The sequence below is a fragment of the Rhinopithecus roxellana genome, chromosome 5, assembly GCF_007565055.1.
Source record: "Rhinopithecus roxellana isolate Shanxi Qingling chromosome 5, ASM756505v1, whole genome shotgun sequence".
Classification (NCBI taxonomy): Eukaryota; Metazoa; Chordata; class Mammalia; order Primates; family Cercopithecidae; genus Rhinopithecus; species Rhinopithecus roxellana.
This window is the reverse complement of record NC_044553.1, coordinates 37,197,568-37,219,897: the sequence shown is the minus strand read 5'-3', so window position 1 is coordinate 37,219,897 and position 22,330 is coordinate 37,197,568. Positions and strand designations below refer to the sequence as shown.

At 39.0% G+C, this 22,330-nt stretch overlaps 1 protein-coding gene across 1 annotated transcript in view; it reads left to right on the top strand.

Annotated features, from left to right (window-relative positions):
• ATP8B4 (ATPase phospholipid transporting 8B4 (putative)) overlaps positions 1-22,330 on the top strand; it is a 256,458-nt gene that overhangs the window by 26,109 nt on the left and 208,019 nt on the right. Inside the window, exon 4 of the mRNA XM_030930770.1 lies at positions 11,935-11,993. Coding sequence (XP_030786630.1) covers positions 11,937-11,993 — 57 coding nt within the window. The 5' untranslated portion in view covers positions 11,935-11,936. The remainder of the gene's footprint in view (positions 1-11,934; positions 11,994-22,330) is intronic.

Here is a 22,330-nt window from a genome sequence, read left to right as displayed (position 1 = left end):
GTTACAGATATACTTGCCATAAGTAGTGCTGCTATAAGTAGGTTTATGCTGTATAAGCACAGGAATTCTAATACATTTTATTCTGTGAAATCCACATGAAAAAAGAAAAATATGTTTATTATACTTACTAAGTATAATAAGCATATGTCATACATTAAGTATTCATCAACTCCTAGTCAAAACAGAATTTATCACCTCTCAAGAATATGAGGCATATATATAATATATAATATATACATTTTATATTTAATTATATTAATATATATTAAATATTATATATTTAATATGTAATACATACATGTATATATAATATATAAATGAAATATGTAATAATAATGTTTTACATATAGACACATACATATGCATATCCATACACTTGATACTCCTCATATTCCTGATAGGAGGTAAATTCTGTTTTAACTAGGAGTTGATCAACATTAAATCTTACACATACAATTTTACACGTCAGATGATTGGGAGAATTCTGCACAGGCTAACTTCTAGCTCTATATTTCAAACCTGCAGTCTCTTCCACAGTTCACACACTTCTAGTGCCAGTTGCTGTAGGATGTGATCATGTTGCCATGTGACCTCGGGCCCTGCATTCTTATGTTATGGCACTGCGTGGATCTGCATTCCTGACCACCAATAACTTAACTCTATGTAGAAGTACCTGTGAATCACATAGATAGACTCCAGGAAACACAAACTCATGTAGTCGCAACCTGATTGCCCCTTATCTGGATCCCAGCAGCGCCATCTGATATGAGGCAAAGTGCGATGGAAGGAACGTTAAAGTGGAGGAGATGAGGATCTTAGCCCCCTTTGGCTAAAATATTTGACTTTTATCAACTGAGAAAAAAGGACTATGCAAGCACATTTGTAGTGCTACTCCTCGGGATGAAATGTGCAAGTGAGGTGGGCTGAAGCTTGTTTAGCTTCATGGTAAGTTGCCCTCTGGTGGTGATGTGAGGCCAGGGAGGTAGTGGGGTGGATGTGTAAAGATTAGGCAGGACCGTGAAGGCCTTGGTCACAACTGACTTCTCTGTCTTTAGATGAAGAGTTAGTGGATGGCCTTGAGTAGGAGAGAGAGATAAGACTTGCTGGTAGGCAAAATAATACCCCTTGCTCCAGTGACGTCCCAGAACCGGTGAATACATTACCATATATGGCAAAAGGAACTTTGTGGATGTGCTTAAGTGAAGGGATCTTGAGGGTGGTAAGAATATCCTGAATAATGGAGGTAGGCCCAGTGTAACTGCAGGGATCCTTATCAGAGGGAAGCAGGAGGGTCAAGGTCAGAGAAGGAGATGTGACAATGAAAGCAGAGGTCGGCCTGCTGTGGGCCATGAGCCAAGGGATATGGGCAGCTTTTAGAAGCTGGAAAGTCAAGAAACAGATTCTTCCCTAGGGCCTCTAGAAGAAACTCAGCCCTGCTGACACCTTAATTTTAGCCCTGTAAGACCTTTTTCAGACTGCTGACTTTCAGAACTGTAAGATAATGTTGATATTGTCTTATACCACTAAATTCATGGTAATTTGTTAGAGCAGCAGTGGAAAACTGGTAAAATTCTGACAGGAGCATTCTGGCTGTTCGTTGAGAATAGATGGTAGGGGGAAGGGGCAGAAGACCAGAGGGGAGGCTGTTGCAGTATCCTGGGCAGAGCGGATGGTGGCTTGGACCAGGGTGTGTGCAGAGGAGGCCTGAGAAATGGCCGATTCTGAGCATTTACCACCTTTCTTTTCTGCCTCAAATCCTGGCCCCCTTGTATCTCTTTTTAAAGCCTTATTACCTGAATGTGTCATGAATACATAATAAAGTGAGGCTCCTTTTTTTTTGTTGGTCTTTGCACACTTGGAGTGATATTAGAAGGAACAGCTGAGATGAGACTGTGGTGATGTCCTCTTTTAGTGTCCATATTTTTTACCCCATCTCAGGTTGCAGACCGCCTCCACCAAACTGCTTTTCATTACATCACTGTGGTGCAGTTTGGATCAGGTGCCTGGCAAAATAACCCTGCACACTGCATGGTTTGTCTATGGCCATGTAAGCTCCTTTCAGAGCTGCCTGGGACAGGCAGGGATGCTTTTTGGCCACCCGTCTGGATGTGATGTTCCTTTTCTCCAGTTGCTGTGGCTCTCTGGCCTCTCTTCTGCATCCTTGCTGTGCACATATCTGTGGGCATGAAAACACTTTGAAGACAATCACTGTCTTGTTTGTCTTTGTTTTGTCTTGGCTGACTAGCTATTCTAGCTAGATAAGCAGCTCTATTGCTCAAAGGAGCTCAATAAATATTTTTGGGATAAGTCACTTTCCCTTGGCTCTAATAAATTTTATTTGCCATATGGATTCAGGGAGCTGAGATACAGAAACCGATATGTATTAAAGAAACTCGGTTTATAGCCTCATGCATCTTAAAATGACAAACACGAATTGAAAGCTTCCTGTGCCACCCCTTAGGTATCAAGCAGAGAAGTGTTCTCTTTAGAGCTCCTTCTTGCCTGTCTTTCTTTTATGCCTGGAGTTATTTCTTCTCATTTTATGACAGGAGGCTTTCTTGGCCAACCCTTAGGTGGCCAGCCTGTGTTTCACAAAGGAAAACAGCCTGTGTTTCACAGAGCCTTCTAGCTTCTAGGCTCTTATAATCTTTGGGACCGATGCTGATTTTTTTTTTTTTTCTCTTTGAGTAGAGATGATACAGAAAGAAGGAAATGACTATTTCCCATCTTTAGAGAAAGCATTCTGTTATTAGTCCAGTCCATAAAAATGCATTTTTTTGCTATAGATAATTGTAAAAGAATGTAAAATTATAAAAGAATGTAGATAGAAAATAACAGTTTAGAACAGGCACATATAAAAAAAGTTTCAAAGAAAGCAGTCAGTTTTGAACAGGAGTATTCTCAGCAAACTGCCCAAAGTCGTCTTCAAGGAGAGAGGAAACACGCCCTACAGGAAGGCCTTCCCAGTGCAGTAGAGACCAACCCTGAACATGATGAAGCGTAGGAAGTGTCTGGGCCACAAGGTTGTTTGGGATGGGGTGTATGATTTGATGTACATCTGGAGTATTGCGTTTGATGAGAGAGGCTCTTACCCCTATCTTTGACCTTTGGACCAAGGCACAAACCAAACTGCAGTTTCCCAGTCACCCATGCACAGTACCACCACCATCTCCTTATATCCAGAATCTCCTCCGAGCTTCTTTTATAAGGGACACAGTTCTGTGTTTGCATTCTGACTCTACTGCATAATCTTGCAAGGACTCTGTTTCTTCCCCTGTAAAGTAGGGCTGGTAACAGCATGTACCTAATGGGATTGTTCTGAGGATTAATAAACGAATGTGTGTGAAACACTTCATGTAGTATCTAGCTTGTAATAGGTACTCAATTAATGTTAGCTATTACTATTATCATTGTAGTAAGTCTTAAATCTCTAGTCATGAATCTGTACTTATATAAAGCTACATGCTGAGGGTTTATATGGAGATTGTATTAATTTTATGTGTAAGTTGTATAATCCAGCTTATGTATCCTAGAAGAGGAATGAATAATGAATTGTTAAAAATTTTACATTTCTTTGTGAAGCTATAGTGAGCCCTGGGAGGAATAAAGCTCTTAAATCAAATTTTCCAGCTATCTGGACCTGATGAGCAAGTTGGCTTAGCCAAGAGAAAAACAAACCCAAAGCCCTTTAGTATTTGTTTGAATCCCCTAACTTTGTTTCCAAGCTCTCTTGTGAGGACAAGCATAAAAAAATTATGGGAAGAGTTTTTTTTTTTTTCCCCCTTCTATTCTCTTTGGTTTTCTGCTTAAATGTCAATATGTCCCAGAAGCTGCAGGTCACCACTGGGTTTCAATAGGAAACCCCAACTCGGGACACATATTTTTCAATTGTATCAGAATGTGTTCTTGGAGTCAACTCAGGAAATCTTGGAGGCTGAGGGACTCTTTTCTTTAAAGCTCTCCCCACTCATTGTTCTTTCCTCATGTCTTTAATGAATTGCTTTGGCTTCCAACTACATGGACCAGATTATGAAGAATGAAAGAAAATTAAGAAAGGAAGAAGCTTAAGTTATTGATTTAGCTTGAGGAAATTTTTCAGAGATTTCTGACCCAACCCCAGAAAACCCACAATCACCCTAAACCCCAAATGACACTTCATGTTTGGAGACATTCTTCAGCTTTTGGATCGGTACCAATCTTGCTCAGAAAATACCAGTCTATATCACTGAGTTTTATATGGGGACCCTGAATGCTCTGTGGTGCTTCATCATTTCATGATTTTGAGGGTCTACAGCCAAGTGCCTGAGGCTGTTTTCTAAACCACATTTGGTGAAGGACAAAATGCTCTGGAGTTAATTAAAGAAAGACTGTTGTATTTGTTAGTTAGGGATACATACTTGCTGTGATTGCTCATGGATCTAGTGGAAACTTGCTAACTCTTCCCTTTACTCTTGCTTTTATTAGCAGAGCTCATGCCTTCACTACCTAATCTTAAATACTAAGGTGTTACAAATTGTTCACAAACTGATTTTTAGGAGAAGGTTGTAAATGGCTTGTTTTCTTTTGTCTACTGGAAGTGGAAGTTGGGTAATGTATAATTTATTATATATGATGGAGAAGTGCTCAGATTAGGAGTTGAGTGTTGCCTTTGAGGACCTGGAGTAGAATCAATGGGAATTTGCCAATTTCCATTGAAAATATTTGAAAAATTCCTTCAAGATCTTCTTGGGAAATAATCATATTAATAACTTTAAGACTGACTATTCAAGCTTGAGTGATTTCCTTTTTTGCCCATTTACTACTTTTCAGTTTTTTTAAAAAAAGATTTTTCTGGCATTTTTCTGTTTACAATGTATTTTCCATCTATTTCCTCATTGAATGATTATAACACATAGAGGCATTATTTTACTGAGGAATCCTAAGTAAGAAGAGGTATGAGTTAAAACGTGCTTGTATAGGTAGTTGCAGAAGGATCATTGACTCTTGTTGCCTCAAGGCCCAAGCGTCTTTTTCTTTCATGAGGACTCTTTCTTTCTTTCTTTCTTTTTTTTTCTTGAGACGGAGTCTCGCTCTGTCACCCGGGCTGGAGTGCAGTGGCGCGATCTTGACTCACTGCAAGCTCTGCCTCCCGAGTTCACACCATTCTCCTGCCTCAGCCTCCCGAGTAGCTGGGACTACAGGCGCCTGCCACCACGCCTGGCTAATTTTTTGTATTTTTCGTAGAGACAGGGTTTCACCGTGTTAGCCAGGATGGTCTCAATCTCCTTATCTAGTAATCTGCCCACCTGGGCCTCCCGAAGTGCTGGGATTACAGGTGTGAGCTGCCCTGCCTGGCCTATGAGGACTCTTTCATCAAACTCATTTTTATGGGTCCTAAAAATCTTCCTAACAGGGGAATAACACCTTAATTGAACTTAAAAATTTCTAGCAGAGAGCCAGACATGGTGGTTCATGCCTGTAATTCCAGCACTTTGGGAGGCCAAGGTGGGAGGATTGTTTGAGGCCAGGAGTTTGAGACCAGCCTGAGCAACATAGTGAGACCTTGTCTCTACTTATTAAAAAAAAAATTCTAGCAGGATAGTATTATGTCCTCTCATCTTTTAAACTTGTTTCTTAGTGATCTGATTATAATTTTGGATGTTCTGTCTGTATCTCCCCTTTCCAAATGGAAAGACAAGCATCAGTGGATATAGTTTTGTTTTTAGTCATAAACCGGGAGTGACTTTAACAAACCATCAGCCCTATGAGATAATTCTTTTTTTTCAGGGAAGTAGGGAGCTATAGATTAATTATTCTGAAACTGGGTTATTCTTTTTGGTAAATGTTCCCTAATATTTAACTGGTTTATAAGTGATTACTTCCTAAAATAAATGAGGTATCCTCATTTAATTATCTTGGAGAATATAACTGGAAGTACATGGCTTAAAGATAAGCATCCAATGAGTGCTTCATTGCTATCCTATTTGGTTGAGGAAGGCATCAAATTATATTGGATTTTATGATTTTGGGGGATTTAAGGTTATTTTCATCATCCTATATGGAGTAGCAGTTTGAAGGCTTACTTACCTATTTTTCTATACTCTGGAGCAGATTCAAAACAAATGTCTAAGAGATTTCTGCCTCTGCTGATGGCTGTTATCTTGGATCACTAGAATGACAAAGGATGGCTTCCTTCCTATCTAAGCACATGTTTTTGTCAGGCTCCTCAGGTGTCAAAAAATGATGCAAATGCTATTACCAACTTGATCTTCTTTTGGGTCTTGTACTCAGCCAGCAATACAGTGTAGCAGCATTCCAGGTATGTTCCAGGAAGTTCAATATCAAGCTCATGGTCATGTAGTATTTAGTACAGTGAAGTTGATAGAAATAAGAATGATTACTCAATGGACACATAGCTTATGCATTCTTTCAAATATCCCAAAATATATTCTTGGATTTAATCAGATCAACAGAGAATGAGTACAGAGACCCCATTGTAGGCCTCTCTCAATTGTGTCTTGGGATGATATCTTTAGGGATGTTACAAAACATAGCTCCAAAAACCTTATTTTATGTTCTTTATATCAAACAATGACTTCCTTATGAGGATTTCTTAGGTAAATTAATGCCTGAGGCAAGAATTACTAATGGTTGTAATTTTCCTGAGAAACTGATTTATTATTACCTACCAGAACTACTAATAATTGCACTTTTACTGATAAACTGACTTTATTATCTCACAGACTTTGTAAAATAAAGGGCAATAGACAGGCATTCCTTTGTTCAGTAGCATTTGTGGCACACCTGGATCAGGTGTGTGGGTCACTGGATTAGCCATTTTTATTATCATTCTTGACTCTGGTTGGTTATCATTCTTCCTTCTGTATCTTCTTCCACCCTACTGTACTTTAAACATTTAAACAAGTATTTTTCCTCTTGTACATTCTTTTTTGTAAAATTTTTTATTTTAATTTTTGTGAGTACATAGTAGGTATATACATTTATGGGTTATACATGAGATGTTGATACAGACATGGTATATATAATAATCACATCATGTAAAATGGAGTATCCATCCCCTGAAGCATTTTCCTTTGTATTAGAAACAACCCAATTATCCTTTTAGTTACTATAGTCACCCTGTTGTGCTGTCAAGTAGTAGGTCTTACTGTTGTACATTCTTGAGTAGCTGTTTTGCAGACGGTCGTTGTCTGTAAACACTTTTGCAGAGATGTCTTTATTTCCCTTTCACAGTTGATTATTTGGCTGGGTATAGAATTCTAAGTTTCAAAATATTTTTCTTTAAAACTGAAAAGAATCACTCCAATGTCTTCTAGCATCCTTATTGCTGATGAGAAATGTCATATTGGTCTGATTCTTGTGTTTCAGGCTAACCATTTTTTTTCTTTTGGAAGCTTTTGGGATTATCTCCTTGTCCTTGGAGCTCAAAATTTTATGAACGTTTGTGGGTTCATTTTCATTCATCCTGATTGGTACTTGGTGGCCCTTTCACTTTGAAGAGTTACTTCTTACTCTGGAGCAGGGCAGTTTTCTTCTGTTTACTTGATTGTTTTCACCTATCCATTGTCTATGTTCCCTTATCCTAAGTTTTTTTCCCCTACATTTTCCTTCTGTTTGTCATTTTGATATATATTTTGCAAGATTTATACAATCTGATCTTCCATCTTGTCCATTCTACTCTCCAGTGTGTCCAGTAAATATTTTTAATTCTAGGGACTTTTTCTTGTTCTCTGTTTTCTTTGTTTATATTAGCTTGTTCTTGTTTCATGGATGTCATGTCTTCTTAAATATCTTTGAGGTGCTGGGTACGGTGGCTCATGCTTGTAGTCCTAGCTATTCAGGAGGTTGTGGTGAGAGGACTTTTTGAACCCAGGGATTCGAGACTGCAGTGAACTACAGTTGTGCCACTGCATACCAGCCTGGGTGACAGAGTGGTATGCAGTGGCACAATCTCAAAAAAAAAAAAAGTATCTCTAAAAAAACCTATATATCTATGTATATATATTTAAGGCGCTAATTAGAATTAAAAAGAAAAGACCAATCCCCCTTTTCTACCTGTATTCAGCATTATTTCTTCTTGTGGAATCCCTCTTTTTTGTGCTCTTGGCTTTTCTCAGCTGCCACTGATTTGTATTTATAAATAAAGGACTAGATAGATTAGTGCCATTGCAAGGGTCTTTTTCTCTGCCAGGCCTCTCCTTTGAACAGGAGTGAGCAGCCTGCTGACAGAGGCTTTTCTGTGGGTTAGTCAGGCGGTCTGGCAAATCCCACAATGGCCTCAGTCAGACAAGCTTTGCTAGGGGCCAAGTTGGCTATACCTGCTGTAGAGGGGCAGAGCTGTTCCTTCTCAGCCTGAATACCCACCCTTGATTTCCCCCCTGATGTGTTGCCTACTCTCTTTGTGGGTAAAGAAGGGTGTGGGAGATCTCAATTGGTTCAGTTATTTTTTTAAAATACTCTGAGGTGGTAATATTATTTATCATCAAATGGAGACACTTTTGAGAATGAAAGGGGAACCTATCAATTATTTTGACAAGATAATAGGTATAACCTGGGCCTGTCACCCTGTCCATAACATACTGTCAATCTTCAAATTTACCAACTCTGAATTTAGAGCTGCTCTGGGCTCCTTGGGAAGAGCACTCTTCTAATTCTTTTGGCTAGAGTTACTTCTGTCTTTTTTCTCCCAGTCAAAATGATCTCATCTGCTTTCTATTTTATTCTCTAGGCTTTCTTCAAAATTTATGAACCTCTGCTAGCCACTACTCTTGTTTTCCAGCACTGCTGTGTTTTTAATTTTAAAAAATGTTTTCTGTAATTTCAGTGGGACCTGAGAAAGAAGGGAGGAAAAAGACATACTCAACTTGCCATCTTAAATCAGAAGCTCTTTTATCTCTTTTAGTCCGCTTTAAACATGCTGGTTTACTATGTTTTATACATCCTTATATATTGCCTTACTCCTTTTTGGAGGTGGACACATTCAGTGATAATTGTGCAGGTGTGAGCTCACACTGGTAGATCATCAACCCCTTAGTGACTAGTTTCCTTTCATTCCTCTTACATATGGAAGGATCCCCTGATGCCTATGAAGTATCAGGCATTAGGTCATTGAAGCTCTGAGCCATTCTCACTGGGAATAGTTATGGGGAATTTGTTTTCAGCTTCCTCTTTTTCCAGGATGTGACTTATTGCCAAAAGGTCTTTATATCCCCTCATACACTGTGGTAGCACAGAGAAGAAAGTTAATTCCTACAAAGATAATTTAGGTGTAGCATAGTCAGATTAAAGACAGAAAACTGTAGGGATTTAGAACCAAAGCCAGTATTTTGCAGAACTTAATGAAGGGATGCTGAATTTTCTGCCAGAATCAATCCAGGAAGACTTAGTTCAGAAAGATGATAATAGAAGTAACAGAGGCGACAATTCAGACTTACTAAGAAGGATTTAGAGGGAAAAGTGAGCTTCTTGGCTGCAATCAGGTTTTGTGGGACAAGAGCAATTTGGATACCTGAAAGAAGATCCAAACTGACCTACCATAGAAACTATTTGGCTGCTTTGGGAATGGGCTAGTCCCTATCCCTGTGGAGTGTGGTTACATGGAGATGCTGGGCAGGATGGTTTCCTTTTTTTCTTTTTTCTTTTGAGATGGAGTCTTGCTGTGTCACCAGGCTGGAGTGCAGTGGCGCAATCTCGGCTCACTACAACCTCTGCCTCCCAGGTTCAAGCGATTCTCCTGCCTCAGCCTCCTGAGTAGCTGGGACTACAGGCACATGCCACCATATCCAGCTAATTTTTGTATTTTTAGTAGAGATGGGGTTTCACCATGTTGGCCAGGGTGGTCTTGATCCCTTGACCTCGTGATCCACCTGCCTCAGCCTCCCAAAGTGCTAGGATTACAGGCGTGAACCACCACACCCAGCCCAGGATAATTTCTATGTGGCTCACAAAGTCAAGATTCTGGTGTTTGGAGTGGGTAAAATTAGGTAGAGAACTATAGAATTCTGCTGTTGGATGTGCTTCATATAAATGTGAAATTTTAGAAGGGTCATCATCTGAATGTATATGAACTAAGCTAAACCCAATTAATGTATAATTAGTATATCTGATTTTTGTTTTGCTGCTATAATCTATAAATTACATGCAGCATACCAGTGGTCCAGGTTAACCTTTTGCCATGCAGAAGGAGCTCTTGCTCCTACCATCCCAGTAACATTTTTTGCTTTCCTGACAGCAATTTTACTACTTCTGGGTTATGGTGGTGTTATATAAATAAATTATCTAGCTTTTTAAGCATTTAGGTTCCCTCACCCTTCAAAGTACCACTTTGGGATTTGATGTTTTAATTCTTTCTTGGGGCATCAGCAAGAAAGAGAGGATGGTGCTTTTTAGCCAGGGTTTGAAATGTTTTCTTCAGGTGGGTGGGTGGTTGAGAAGTTGCTTTCTGGTGGGTTCTGGATTTCAAAGTTACAGGTTAGGAGCAAGCCCATTCAGGTATCATCATCTATTGATGTCAGTCCAGTATTGTTCTTATCAGCAATTAGTTGAGCCACACTAGAAAACAGGAACTATCACAGGGAACTGGCTTTATTAGATAGGCAAGAAGGAAACCATGCAGGTGGTTACTGGACAGACAAAACACCCTAAAAATGGTAGAAACCCAGTCATAACCAAAGACAGGGTGTCATTTGTACAGGGGCAGTCCTTAGAGGTGACCTTCAGTCTTGGGAGTTGAACTACCAGGGCTACAGAGAGATTCCGCCTGGACTTTTGGAAAAAATTTGTTCTTACAATTCATGGTGGGTGCTAAAATATATTCCTTCCTTCCTTCTCTCCCTCTTCATTTCCCTCATTTTCCTCATCTCCCTTCTGCTTCCAGCTCTTCTTTTCACTTTCCTTTTGCTCTTCCCTGCTCCATCCCCAACATGTGTCTCCAAGTTACTTTCCACCATGCAGTCTCCTTTATCTCTCTGGTTGTAAGTGCCTTCTCTAAACTCAGACTCTTACTGCAATCCCTCCACCTTTTACCACCTGTCACCTACCCAGTTGGAGTATTATGGGATTAAGGGAATTTAATGATGAGAGGGTCAAGTCACTCGCCATGAGAGTCCAGCATTGACATCTAGTGGTTACCTTGCTGACTCTTTTCTCATAGCTTTCATCATTCCATCCTAAATCTTCGGTCAACTCTGGAAGTGAACTCTTCAGTAAACATGGAGCAAGAATTTGCTACCCTTACTACAAAACTTGTTCTGCTGGTGTTTCTGGGGCACTGTCTTTTCTTGCCCTCTGCAAATTTTTATTCTGCACTGTCATGATCTTTGGATTTATTGTCCTTTTTATATTATTATTTGTACTGGTGTTTGCATTTGCTTTCAGAAGAGACTTTTATTCTTTGGTCACTTCCAGCTAAGGGCAGGTCTCAGTTTCCTGATTATGTGTCATTCTTCTTAGTATGTCTGGGCTGCTTACAAATATCACCTTTGGTTCTATGACCATAAAGTCAGTGACCTCACTGGACACTTCTGTATGGTTTTATTTGGCTATGTTATATTTTGTGACTTCGTAGCAAAAAACCCCACAAAACATTCCTTGCCAGGATACATTTGACTTTGTCAGCTCCTTCTCTTAGGAACCACTTGAAGTTAAGAGAAAGGGTCTTTGCAGTGCTGGAGGGACATAGAAATTGGAGACACATAATGTTTTGCTTTATGGTTGGCATCAGGAGGACAGTGAGAAACATTGTAGCTTTCCATTTTGGGACTTTCCAACACATGTTCCAACATGTACACTGGAAAAAGCCAATGCCCTTCAAATTTGAAAGACAAGAATTCTTGCAACCTTAACAACAAAGCAACCTAAGTGATGTTGTTTTAATGAGTTATTTGTTTCTGTGAGCCTACAATTTAATTTCATACCTGATTTCTCTCTCTTTAGAAATGGAACGGATAGTGAAAGCCAATGACCGTGAATATAATGAAAAGTTCCAGTATGTGGTGAGTAAAACACACATAACACATACATACTGGAATAGTTCTTATCTAAAGACAGTGGGATGCATGTCTTCTAGAACTGTATGACTTCACCAAAAATTTTATTCATCGGCCCATTTTAACAGCAAGGTGCCATATGTTTCCATAAATACAGATCTTAGTAATATTTACAAACTAATTATCTCCCACTAAGAGTAGTTGGCATGCTTATTGTCATGGGAAGATGATAAAATCTCTTCTTTCTCAAGAATTGATGTTTAGCTCAATTTGGTACCCATCTGGTTAGTAGAATACATAGGAATAATATGAAAATGGACCTTTTTGGTAGCACTTGGGGATGGATGTAGTGACATTAGCTGGTGGTTGATGAATGGCATTTGAGGGATTTTCTCTAAGCAACTCAGGCTGAATGTGGAAAAATATATGTAAGATAAAGTTCCACTCCTACCATTCTGGAAGACAGTATGGCAATTCCTCAAGGATCTAGAACCAGAAATACTATTTGACCCAGCAATCCCATTACTGGGTATATGCCCAAAGGATTCTAAATCATTCTACTATAAAGACATATGCACATGTATGTTTATTGCAGTACTAGTCACAATAGCAAAGACTTGGAACTAACCCAAATGCCCATCATTTGGGCATAGACTGGTTGAAGAAAATGTGGCACATATACACCATGGAATACTATGCAGCCATAAAAAAGAATGAGTTCATGTCCTTTGCGGGGATATGGATGAAGCTGGAAACCATCATTCTCAGCAAACTAACATGGGAACAGAAAACCAAATACTGCATGTTCTCACTCTTAAGTGGGAGTTGAACAATGAGAACACAGGGACATAGGGAGAGGAACATCACATAGCAGAGCCTGTCGGGGGCTAGGGAGCTAGGGGAAGGATAGCATTAGGGGAAATTCCTAATGTAGATAATGGGCTGATGGGTGCAGCAAACCACTGTGGCACATGTATACCTATGTAACAAACCTGCACATTCTGCACGTGTCCCAGAAGTTAAATATATATATATACACACACATACATATAAAATATATACAAATATTTATATACATATAAAATATATATATATGGCTGGACTGGGCACAGTGGCTCATGCCTGTAATCCCAACACTTTGGGAGGCCAAGGTGGACAGATCACAAGGTCAGGACTTCGAGACCAGCCTGGCCAATATGGTGAAACCCTGTCTGTATTAAAAATACAAAAGTTAGCTGGGCATGGTGGTGGGCGCCTGTAGTCCCAGCTACTCGGAAGGCTAAGCTTGGAGAATCACTTGAACCCAGGAGGTGGAGGTTGCAGCGAGCCAAGATTGTACCACTGTACTCCAGCCTGGGCAACAGAGGGAGACTCCATCTCAAAAAAAAAAAAAAAAAAAAAAAAGAAAAAAACAGATAAAGTTCCCAGGTCCTGAATGATTGTATTTACAGAATGATTACATGTGTGAGCTTGAGGCTTGTACTGAACAGTTTATTTTAAGTGAGGATATTTTTCATTGATGTGAGGAATATTTATTGAATGTCTACTAAGTGACTGGCACTGTCTTAGGCTACAGTGGTGAACAACTTCATGAATGACATCATGGGCCTTCATAAAGTTCTTATTCTTCTGTGACTCTAAGTTGCTACCTGGAATCTTTTATAAGCTCAAAGATAGATAACTGATAGAGTTGTTTCTGTAGGTGATATGTGGCCTGTAAGACCTGTTATATAATTGCGTTTACTAGCACATTTAATGAAAGAAAGTCTCAATTCAAAGAGGTGTTTGACGGCTATTAAAGCATAGAAATATGAGAGTCCCAGGGGCAAACTTTGGCAGTGTCCATTAGGCACCAGCTAGAGGAGAGAGAATGTTGGTCAATGGAGTTTTTTGTGTGTTGTTCCTATTGGCAAATCTTTCCCATATATGGAGATGGGTGCATTGGGCTATTATAGCTTGATTAATTATTAATTGATTAGTTAACATTAATATGTATTAATATTTAGGAGAGGTAGCTAAAATTTCTCTTTTTTCATGCTGTGCTAGTCATGCAAACTTGTGTTTATAATTTGATTTTCAATGTAGGTTTCCCTGTAGTAATTCAATATGCCATCTTCATGACAGATTTCTCATTGTAGAACAGTATACTGACACACTCTGATTTTATTCATCAATCTTGTAAGCTTGGTTAAAGTAAGTCTGCTCTTGAGACAAGAAATCCTTCTCAGGAGGCTGATAAACATGCTTCTTAGCTTGGGAGAGGGAGGGGCTATAATTCCCCAAGGTGACAAATGTCACTCTGTATGGCCTCCTGACATATGTTCATTCAGCCCTCCTGGTGAACACCAGACTTGGCCCCATGCCTTTCCATCCATTCTACAGCCAGTCTTTTAACTGTAGAGAATGACCTCTGAAAGTCTTGACCATCAAGTCCCAAATCAGAGAACTAGATACATGTATATTTAAGACTTTGAGAAAAATACCCAGTAATAACTAATCTGCTCTGGGATAATTATGCGTTTAAGTACTTGGCTTCATTTACTTGTTTTCCAATATATAACAAGTATTTTCCTTCTGTGAGTTGTAACCCTATAAGGAAAGCCTTATTATGTTTGTGCCTTGTAAAATGATATGCTCTTTTCAATTTGCAATTATTTTTGCTTAATTAATGGAATATTGCAGACTCACAGAGAAGCATGGGGAATTACAACATACCATTTGCCTACCACCCATATTGAATAGATGTTAACAATTTGCCATTGCTTCAGATCTTTCTTTCTTTTAAGAGTCATAAAATGCTAATGATATAGACATGATTTTCTCTTGAGCTTTCATGATATTGAACAAAAGCACGCACTTGTCTGACTGTGGCTGTTTTCTGTTGGGTTTTCCTAATAATGACGAGGCAGTAGAAGAGTACCCCGTGGCCACAGCAGATTGAACAAGGTAGCTCCGTCTCTGAGTTAAAACATACCAAGATGGGCTGGGTGCAGTGACTCACGACTGTAATCCCAGCACTTTGGGAGGCCGAGTCGGGTGGATCACGAGGTCAGGAGTTCGAGACCAGCCTGGCCAATGTGGTGAAACCCTGTCTATACTAAAAATACAAAAATTAGCCAGATGTGGTGGTGTGTGCCTGTAGTCCCAGCTACACAGGAGGTTGAGGCAGAAGAATTGTTTGAACCCTGAAGGTGGAGGTTGCAGTGGGCCAAGACTGTGCCACTGCGCTCCAGCCTGGCAACAGAGTGAGACTCCGTGTCAAAACAAAACAAAACAAAACAAACAACAAACCGAGATAAAAACAAAATCCACTATGGAGTGGCAAAACTAAGAGTGACAGCAAAAGTGGAGAAAGAAAAGCTACAGAGCAGAGAGGGGCACAGATATCCCAGAATAAAGGACTTCCATTGTGGCTTAGAGGGAAAGAGTGCCTGCCATGCTCCTAGAAGGAGTATGGGACCCCCCACTACACCTAGGTGGTGTTGTCTTGGTTCAGGGAACACCCAAAAGGCTGACTGGCCATGCAGTCAGAGGGCTGTGGAGCCTCTCTCAGCTTCAGTCTATTCTGCTATATGTTGGGGATAATCAAAGCACCTATTTAATACAGTTATTGTAAGGAGTAAAGTAGAATAAAATACAACCACCCTGTGAGCTAGTCTAAGTAGAGCTGGGGTTTGAACCTATGTCTATCTGATTTTAAGCTTTTTTTTTTTTAAACCCCTAAATGGAATATCCTTTTAAGAAAGGCAGCATTCTGGTGTCTTTTGCTCAGTCTTGCCCAGCTCTAAAGAATATCACTCCAAATGGAAATGAATTTGGAGACATATCCCAGGGAGAATGCTCATAATAATTAATAAAGATAGTGATAATGATAGCTTAAAACAGGTAGGGCTCACCATATGAAAGGCATGGTTCTAAGCACTGTACTATATTAAACTTATTTAATCTTATAACTAGTCCATGAAGTACTCTTATTTCTTACTTTTTAATTATATTTTTTAAATATATGAAAACATTAAGCCATTGAGATCTCACTTAAGTGACTTGCTCAGGGTCACACAGATAATAGCTCACATTCGTATGGCTTGAACCCAGCTGTGTGCCAGGTACTTTGAACGTATTTCAATCTTCCATAAAACCCACTGAGATGAAGATGGGGCTCCATTTAGTAACTTGCCTAAGTCATGCAACTAAAAGGTAGCAAAGCTGGAATTTTTTTAAAAATTATACTTTAAATTCTAGGGTACATGTGTACAACGTGCAGGTTTGTTGCCCATGTACACATGTGCCACATTGGTGTGCTGCACCCATTAACTCATCATTTACATTAGGTATATCTCCTAATGCTATCCCTCCCCGCTCCTCACACCCCAGGACAGGCCCCGGTGTGTGGTGTTCCCTGCTCTGTGTCCAAGTGTTCTCATTGTTTAATTCCCACCTATGAGTGAGAACATGCAGTGTTTGATTTTCTGTCCTTGCGATAGTTTGCTGAGAATGATAGTTTCCAGCAAAGTTGGAATTCTAATGCAGATTGGCCAGATTCTAAAACCTATATTTTTTTTCATGATGTTATGTGGCTCTTTTGAGCAATCTTGGGAAACAAACAAAATACAAACAAAACAAAAAACCAATCAACGAACCAAACAACAACAAAACAAACCCCAATTACTTTGCCTTTCCTCACATAAATACTGGTAAAGTTCTTATATTCTAAAGACAAAGGTAGATAAAGGAGATACACAATTTTACAATGTGAGGCTAAGCATGACCTTAAATATTACCCTGGGCTTTTGTAGGTAAGAATTTAGGAGAAAAATTTACAGATAGCTCTGATAAATTGTGCAATTTCCAGAAACATTAAACCCGGCCAACCAAACTTTTTTTCCTGGAAGGCTTGCAGAAGATACCTCAATACCTCGAGAACCTTCATTTATCAACAAACTCTAAAGCTGCAAATCACATTATAGGACATAGCACAGGCTTAAAAATGATCAAAAGCACTTTTGAGAAATAAAAGGTTTAGAACATAAAAGATAAGGTTAATGATTCTAAGTCAAATTAATGTGTAAATTAGACATGGTATTGTGAGAACTGGAAGGTAAAAACATCAAATTACAAGAGGGATTTAGACTGCCAAAATGTGTAAGACAAAATGTGATTGAAGAGGGAGAGTGAGCCAATTGCTAGAATTATAATTCTCATTAGAAGGGAGTTCAATGTTTTCTTGGTTAATAAAAGGAATGAATAATAGAAGTAGAAAACAGCTGTATTAAAATATGTTAATGTTAATAATGGTTAAAAGAAAAATTTTGAGTGAGTCAAACAGTCAGATTCGTTCCTGTTAAAAGGATTTCAGAGTGAATGGTAGAAGTGATGAAAACAGTTGAAGTTGTATTAAAATGTATTAATGTTAAAAGATGTCATAAAAAGTGTTAGCTTAATTATAGCTATTTTCTGATTTTGTTTGAAAGTTCAAAAAAAATGATGGAAAGCACTGGTTCCCATTGGTTCTTGTTCTCTCACTCTCTGTCACATAGGCCCAGGCATGGTCTATCCCCATTCAGTTCTCTTGAACTTTAACAGAATTTGAGAAGGGAGATGAACTCATTTGAGTGATGAGAAACTTATCCTGCCTTAAACTCAGAAACTTCAGTAAAGCCAAAACACTTAATAAATTTTATCTGGATATATTTAATGCACAAAGGTAGATGGGCAGTTTTTAAAGGAATTTTTCCTGAGTGGAATTATTGATCCCGTTTAGGAAGTGCATAGGCTTATGTAAATTGATGAAGATTTAACCAGCAGTTTTACATGCTTAGAAAGAAAGAGTCCCACCTAAAAATTATGATTCTAATGCTGTAATTTATTCCTAGAATCTGAAAACACCTTGTTGATATCCTAGTTATTGGATGAAATCTATTGCTGCTCTCATGATGTTTTGTGGTTGGTAAAACAGTGCCCATTTGGATTTTCCAAAGTGTTCGTTCAGTGCAGCCATATGGTTGAGTGCCTCCGACTCCCAGCAGCCAGTGCCACAATCACACCACTAAGGCTCCCTGCAGCATGGACTCCTTGTATTTCCCTCCCGCCCATTTACACAGGACTTTGTACGTTTCCACAGTCAGCAAACTTCTCTCTCCTCTTAACTCAGAATCTAAGTGGTTGAGAGTAGAGTAGAAAAACATGGTTCACCATCATTCTCAGTGTGTGAGCCGAGATGGTCACTGGGCCTCTTTAGGCCCACGTCATAATAATGTATCTGTGTTTCTCTGAGAAAAGACTGGCTTGATAGGAAAATTTCCTGTTCCTGTGTGTGGGGTGCATAGACCATTCATTGTCCCCTTTTATTTAATAGAAATAAAAATAATTTTCAAAATTTAATATTCACAACATACCTGTTCTATACCTAGCAACATGTATGTTTGTTGCCTTTTCCTCATTTATTTTCCAAAGAATGTTTGAGGCAATGTGCAAAAAGCATATAAAGCTCAAAGGGATAACAATACATGAAGAAGCTAGTGTAGGCAGAGTAGGTTTAGGTGGGCCCCAAAGTGCATGCTATAGGACCTGCCTGCTTAGACTAGCAGTGTGTTGAGTGCTACTGGAGCTATTAAGAAAGGGGGTACAGGCCGGGCACGGTGACTCACGCCTGTAATCCCAGCACTATGGGAGGCTGAGGCTGACGGATCATGAGGTCAGGAGATGGAGACCATCCTGGCTAGCACAGTGAAACCCCATCTCTACTAAAAATACAAAAAATTAGCTGGGCGTGGTGGCGGGCGCCTGTGGTCCCAGCTGCTTGGGAGGCTGAGACAGGAGAATGGTGTGAACCCGGGAGGCGGAGCTTGCAGTGAGCCAAGATTGTGCCACTGCACTCCAGCCCCGGCGACAGAGCAAGACTCTCAAAAAAAAAAAAAAAAAAAAAAAAAAAAAAAAAAAGAAAGGGGGTACAAATTCTGCTTTCTATTTTCAAGGAGCAAATATAATCTACTTAGGAAGAGAAGCCCAGCACACTAGAATGAAACTAATAATAGGTAAGAATGAAAAGGTGCTGCAAAATTCTAATTTTGTGATGTGGCCTGTAAATGCTAGGGAAAGGAGAGCTCAAAGTATGTGAAAATGTTTCAGGAAGTCTTGCCAGAGGGAATGGGAAATGATTCTTGCCTTGTTTGTTTATTTGTACCACCAGTGTTAACAAGGAGAGGCAGGAGCAAAAGCTTGTAGTTGGACCTTAGACTACAGGCTAAGGGAGGTGAGAGTGTGTCATGAGAAATTATGGCTTGGGTAGGTGGCACCATACTATTTAAAAGAAGAATTTAAACATGAGGTCATTGGCTCTCAGGAGCTGGGGAGTCACAAAGTGAAAAGGGATTTTATTTGTCCTCCATATAAAATAGGCCAAATCCCCAAATGGAAATGTCCAGGTTAATATGGAACAGAAGTTGGGTGTGGTGGGAGCCGTAGACTTAGGAATATCGGCTGGAAGCATATTTGGCTTTAAGCTAGGAGAGAAGTGGGGCTTGTTAAACAGTGATGGAACTTGCTAAATGTGAGGTATGGGGTGGAAACTCAGTTTGTTAGAGAGTGGGAGGGAAAGAACTTAAGGAGCAGAGGACAGCAAATATTGAGGTGAACGAAGAGAGGACAGTGGAGGAAAGTGTTAAGGAAGGGAATGTCTCAGGAAAGAGGGAGTGGTGAACAGGTCTAATGGTAGGTGCCCATGAGGTTGAGAACTAAGGGAAAGCATCTTTAATAGAAGGAAGTAACTGGAGGACCTCAAGAAAGCAGTTTTAATTTTTTAAGAAAGTTGAGGTTTGACTATCATTCTCAGCAAACTATCGCAAGAACAGAAAACCAAACACCGCATGTTCTCACTCATAGGTGGGAATTGAACAATGAGAACACTTGGATACAGGAAGGGGAACATCACACACTGGGTCCTATTGTAGGGGGGGGAGATAATGTAAATGATGAGTTAATGGGTTCAGCACACCAACATGGCACATGTATACATATGTAACAAACCTGCATGTTGTGCACGTGTACCCTAGAACTTAAAGTATAATAAAAAGAAAAAAAAAGAATGAAATAATTGGAAAAAAAATCAAAATGCAGGTTTGCTTTAAAACACGAAATTCAGCTGCTGTTACTGTCCTATATTATCACCCTAAGTTGGTATTGGGATTGGCTTTATGTAAAATTTGATTATGAAGAATAAAATCTTCAAAGACAAAAAAAAAAAAAAAAAAAGAAAGTTGAGGTTTGAAAGTCAGAAGGCAGAAAAAAACTGTAAAAAAAGAGGGAGTTGGGTAGAGCTAATTCAATTAATAGCTTGCAATAAAGAGAAGAGAAGCAGTGTGAAAGCTTTCAGGCTCACTGAAATTTGGTCAACTATTTTTTAAATCAATCTTTTCACATATTTTGGCTTTTCAGATATGTATTTAAAATCCATGGAAAGATAAAACTCTGAATATTTCCTTTGGGGGACTCTTGGGATGTCACCGTGTTGAAACACATCCCCAGACTGATGGGACATTTGAGTCTCTATTCTTCTTGAGCAGCATGGCTGTACTGCCCACATGATGTGGCTCCTCATCTATAGGCCTGATGACCGCATGCACCAACTAAAGAGTACAGATGATGACAAGCAGTGTGACAAGTTGGAATTAGTCATGGAAAGCACCAGTAACTTGCATTTGTTATGGCTTTCTGGTTGTTAGTTGTTGCTTTTTTGTATTGGGGCCTCACCATAGTAACAGTGGCTTTTTAGCAAACATTGAAAATGGCTTCTATTTTGTGTGCTGTTAATATCTGTGTATGTTATTCTAAGTTTGACATGGCAAAGGTTTTAATTTTTCTTTATAAATAATTTACTTGTAGGAGAAAAGATATTTTTTGGATATCTCTCAAATTCATTTTCTTTCTGGATTCAAGAGCAGGAAAGCATAAATTTTTTTAATCTTTTTGACATCTGATTTGTTTAAATAGTGTTATTCTTTGGCTAAGCTTCTGTCTGATTTCTTGTTGCCCTAATTTAGTTTGCTTGTTTTAATCTTTTTTTTTTTTCCTGGCCTCTGAATTTCTATTCCTAAATGTTCTAAAATGGCACATTAAAGTAATTAAAGAATCTAGGTAAGTTTTCTGAGGTATTTGTTTGTTATTTACCTGTTCCAGGCTTGAGATAATTTCATAAACTAGTTCCCATTCCATCTGCTTTGAGAAGTAAATTTTAAGTAAAAAAAATACAGATTTGGCTTATTTATTTGTTTTTACTTTTACTTTCTTCACTGCAGTGTTACAAAACTGAAAAGTGTGCAAGCAATACGTAACTGGAATTGTAAGAGTTAAAATAAGCAATATTTGATGATAGAATTTTGCTCTATTATAGCTTGGCTATAATGGAATAAATGTAAGATTGAAAAATAAAAAGATGACATAGAAAGAAGAGTAAGTTACTGTGAAGAAGGAACTATAAATGCAGTTTCCTTTGCTGGCAAATAGTTCATGAAAATAATCCATAAATCAACTGTGTGGATGAAATTGGGCAAGTTTAGTAACAATTGAGAGGTTAACGGAAAAACCATGAACCCCAACGGTTTCAAAGTGGTTTTTATCTTGTTTTGCAATCTTCTTTACTGGAGCAAATTGTCTGGTTCTGGGAATCATATTGCTAAAAGATGATAACAATCCTATTGTACATTTTGTTGTTGAAAGGTCAAATGATTTATGTAACAAGGTAGTCTTACATTCACGTCCACTATTATGAAACTAGTGCCCAGATTACTGTCACATTTTAGACCTGACTTTCTATGTAGTTTCTTTTTTTGACAAATAAAAATTATATCTATTTATAGTACACAACGTGATATTTTGAAATATGTATAAATTACAAAATGGCTAAATCGAGCCTTGTCTCACATAACTTATTTTTTTTTTTGTGATGGGAACACTTAAAATCTGCTCTCATAGCAATGATCAAGTGATATGATTTGGATCTGTGTTCCCACCAAATCTCACGTCGAATTGTAATCACTAGTGTTGGAGGTGGGGCGTAGTAGAAGGTGATGGGATTATGAGGATGAAGTTCTCATGAGTCGGTTAGTACCATCCCCTCGGTGTTGTTCTCATGATAGTGGGAGTGAGTTATCCTGAGATCTGGTTGTTTAAAAGTGTGTAGCACCTCCTCCCTCTCTCTTTTTCTCCTGCTTCAACCATGTAAGATATGCCTGCTTCCCCTTTGCCTTCTGCCATGGTTGCAAGTTTCTTGAGGCTTCCCCAGAAGCAGAAGCCTCTATGCTTCCTGTACAGCCTGCAGAACCATGAGCCAGTTAAACCTCTTGTCT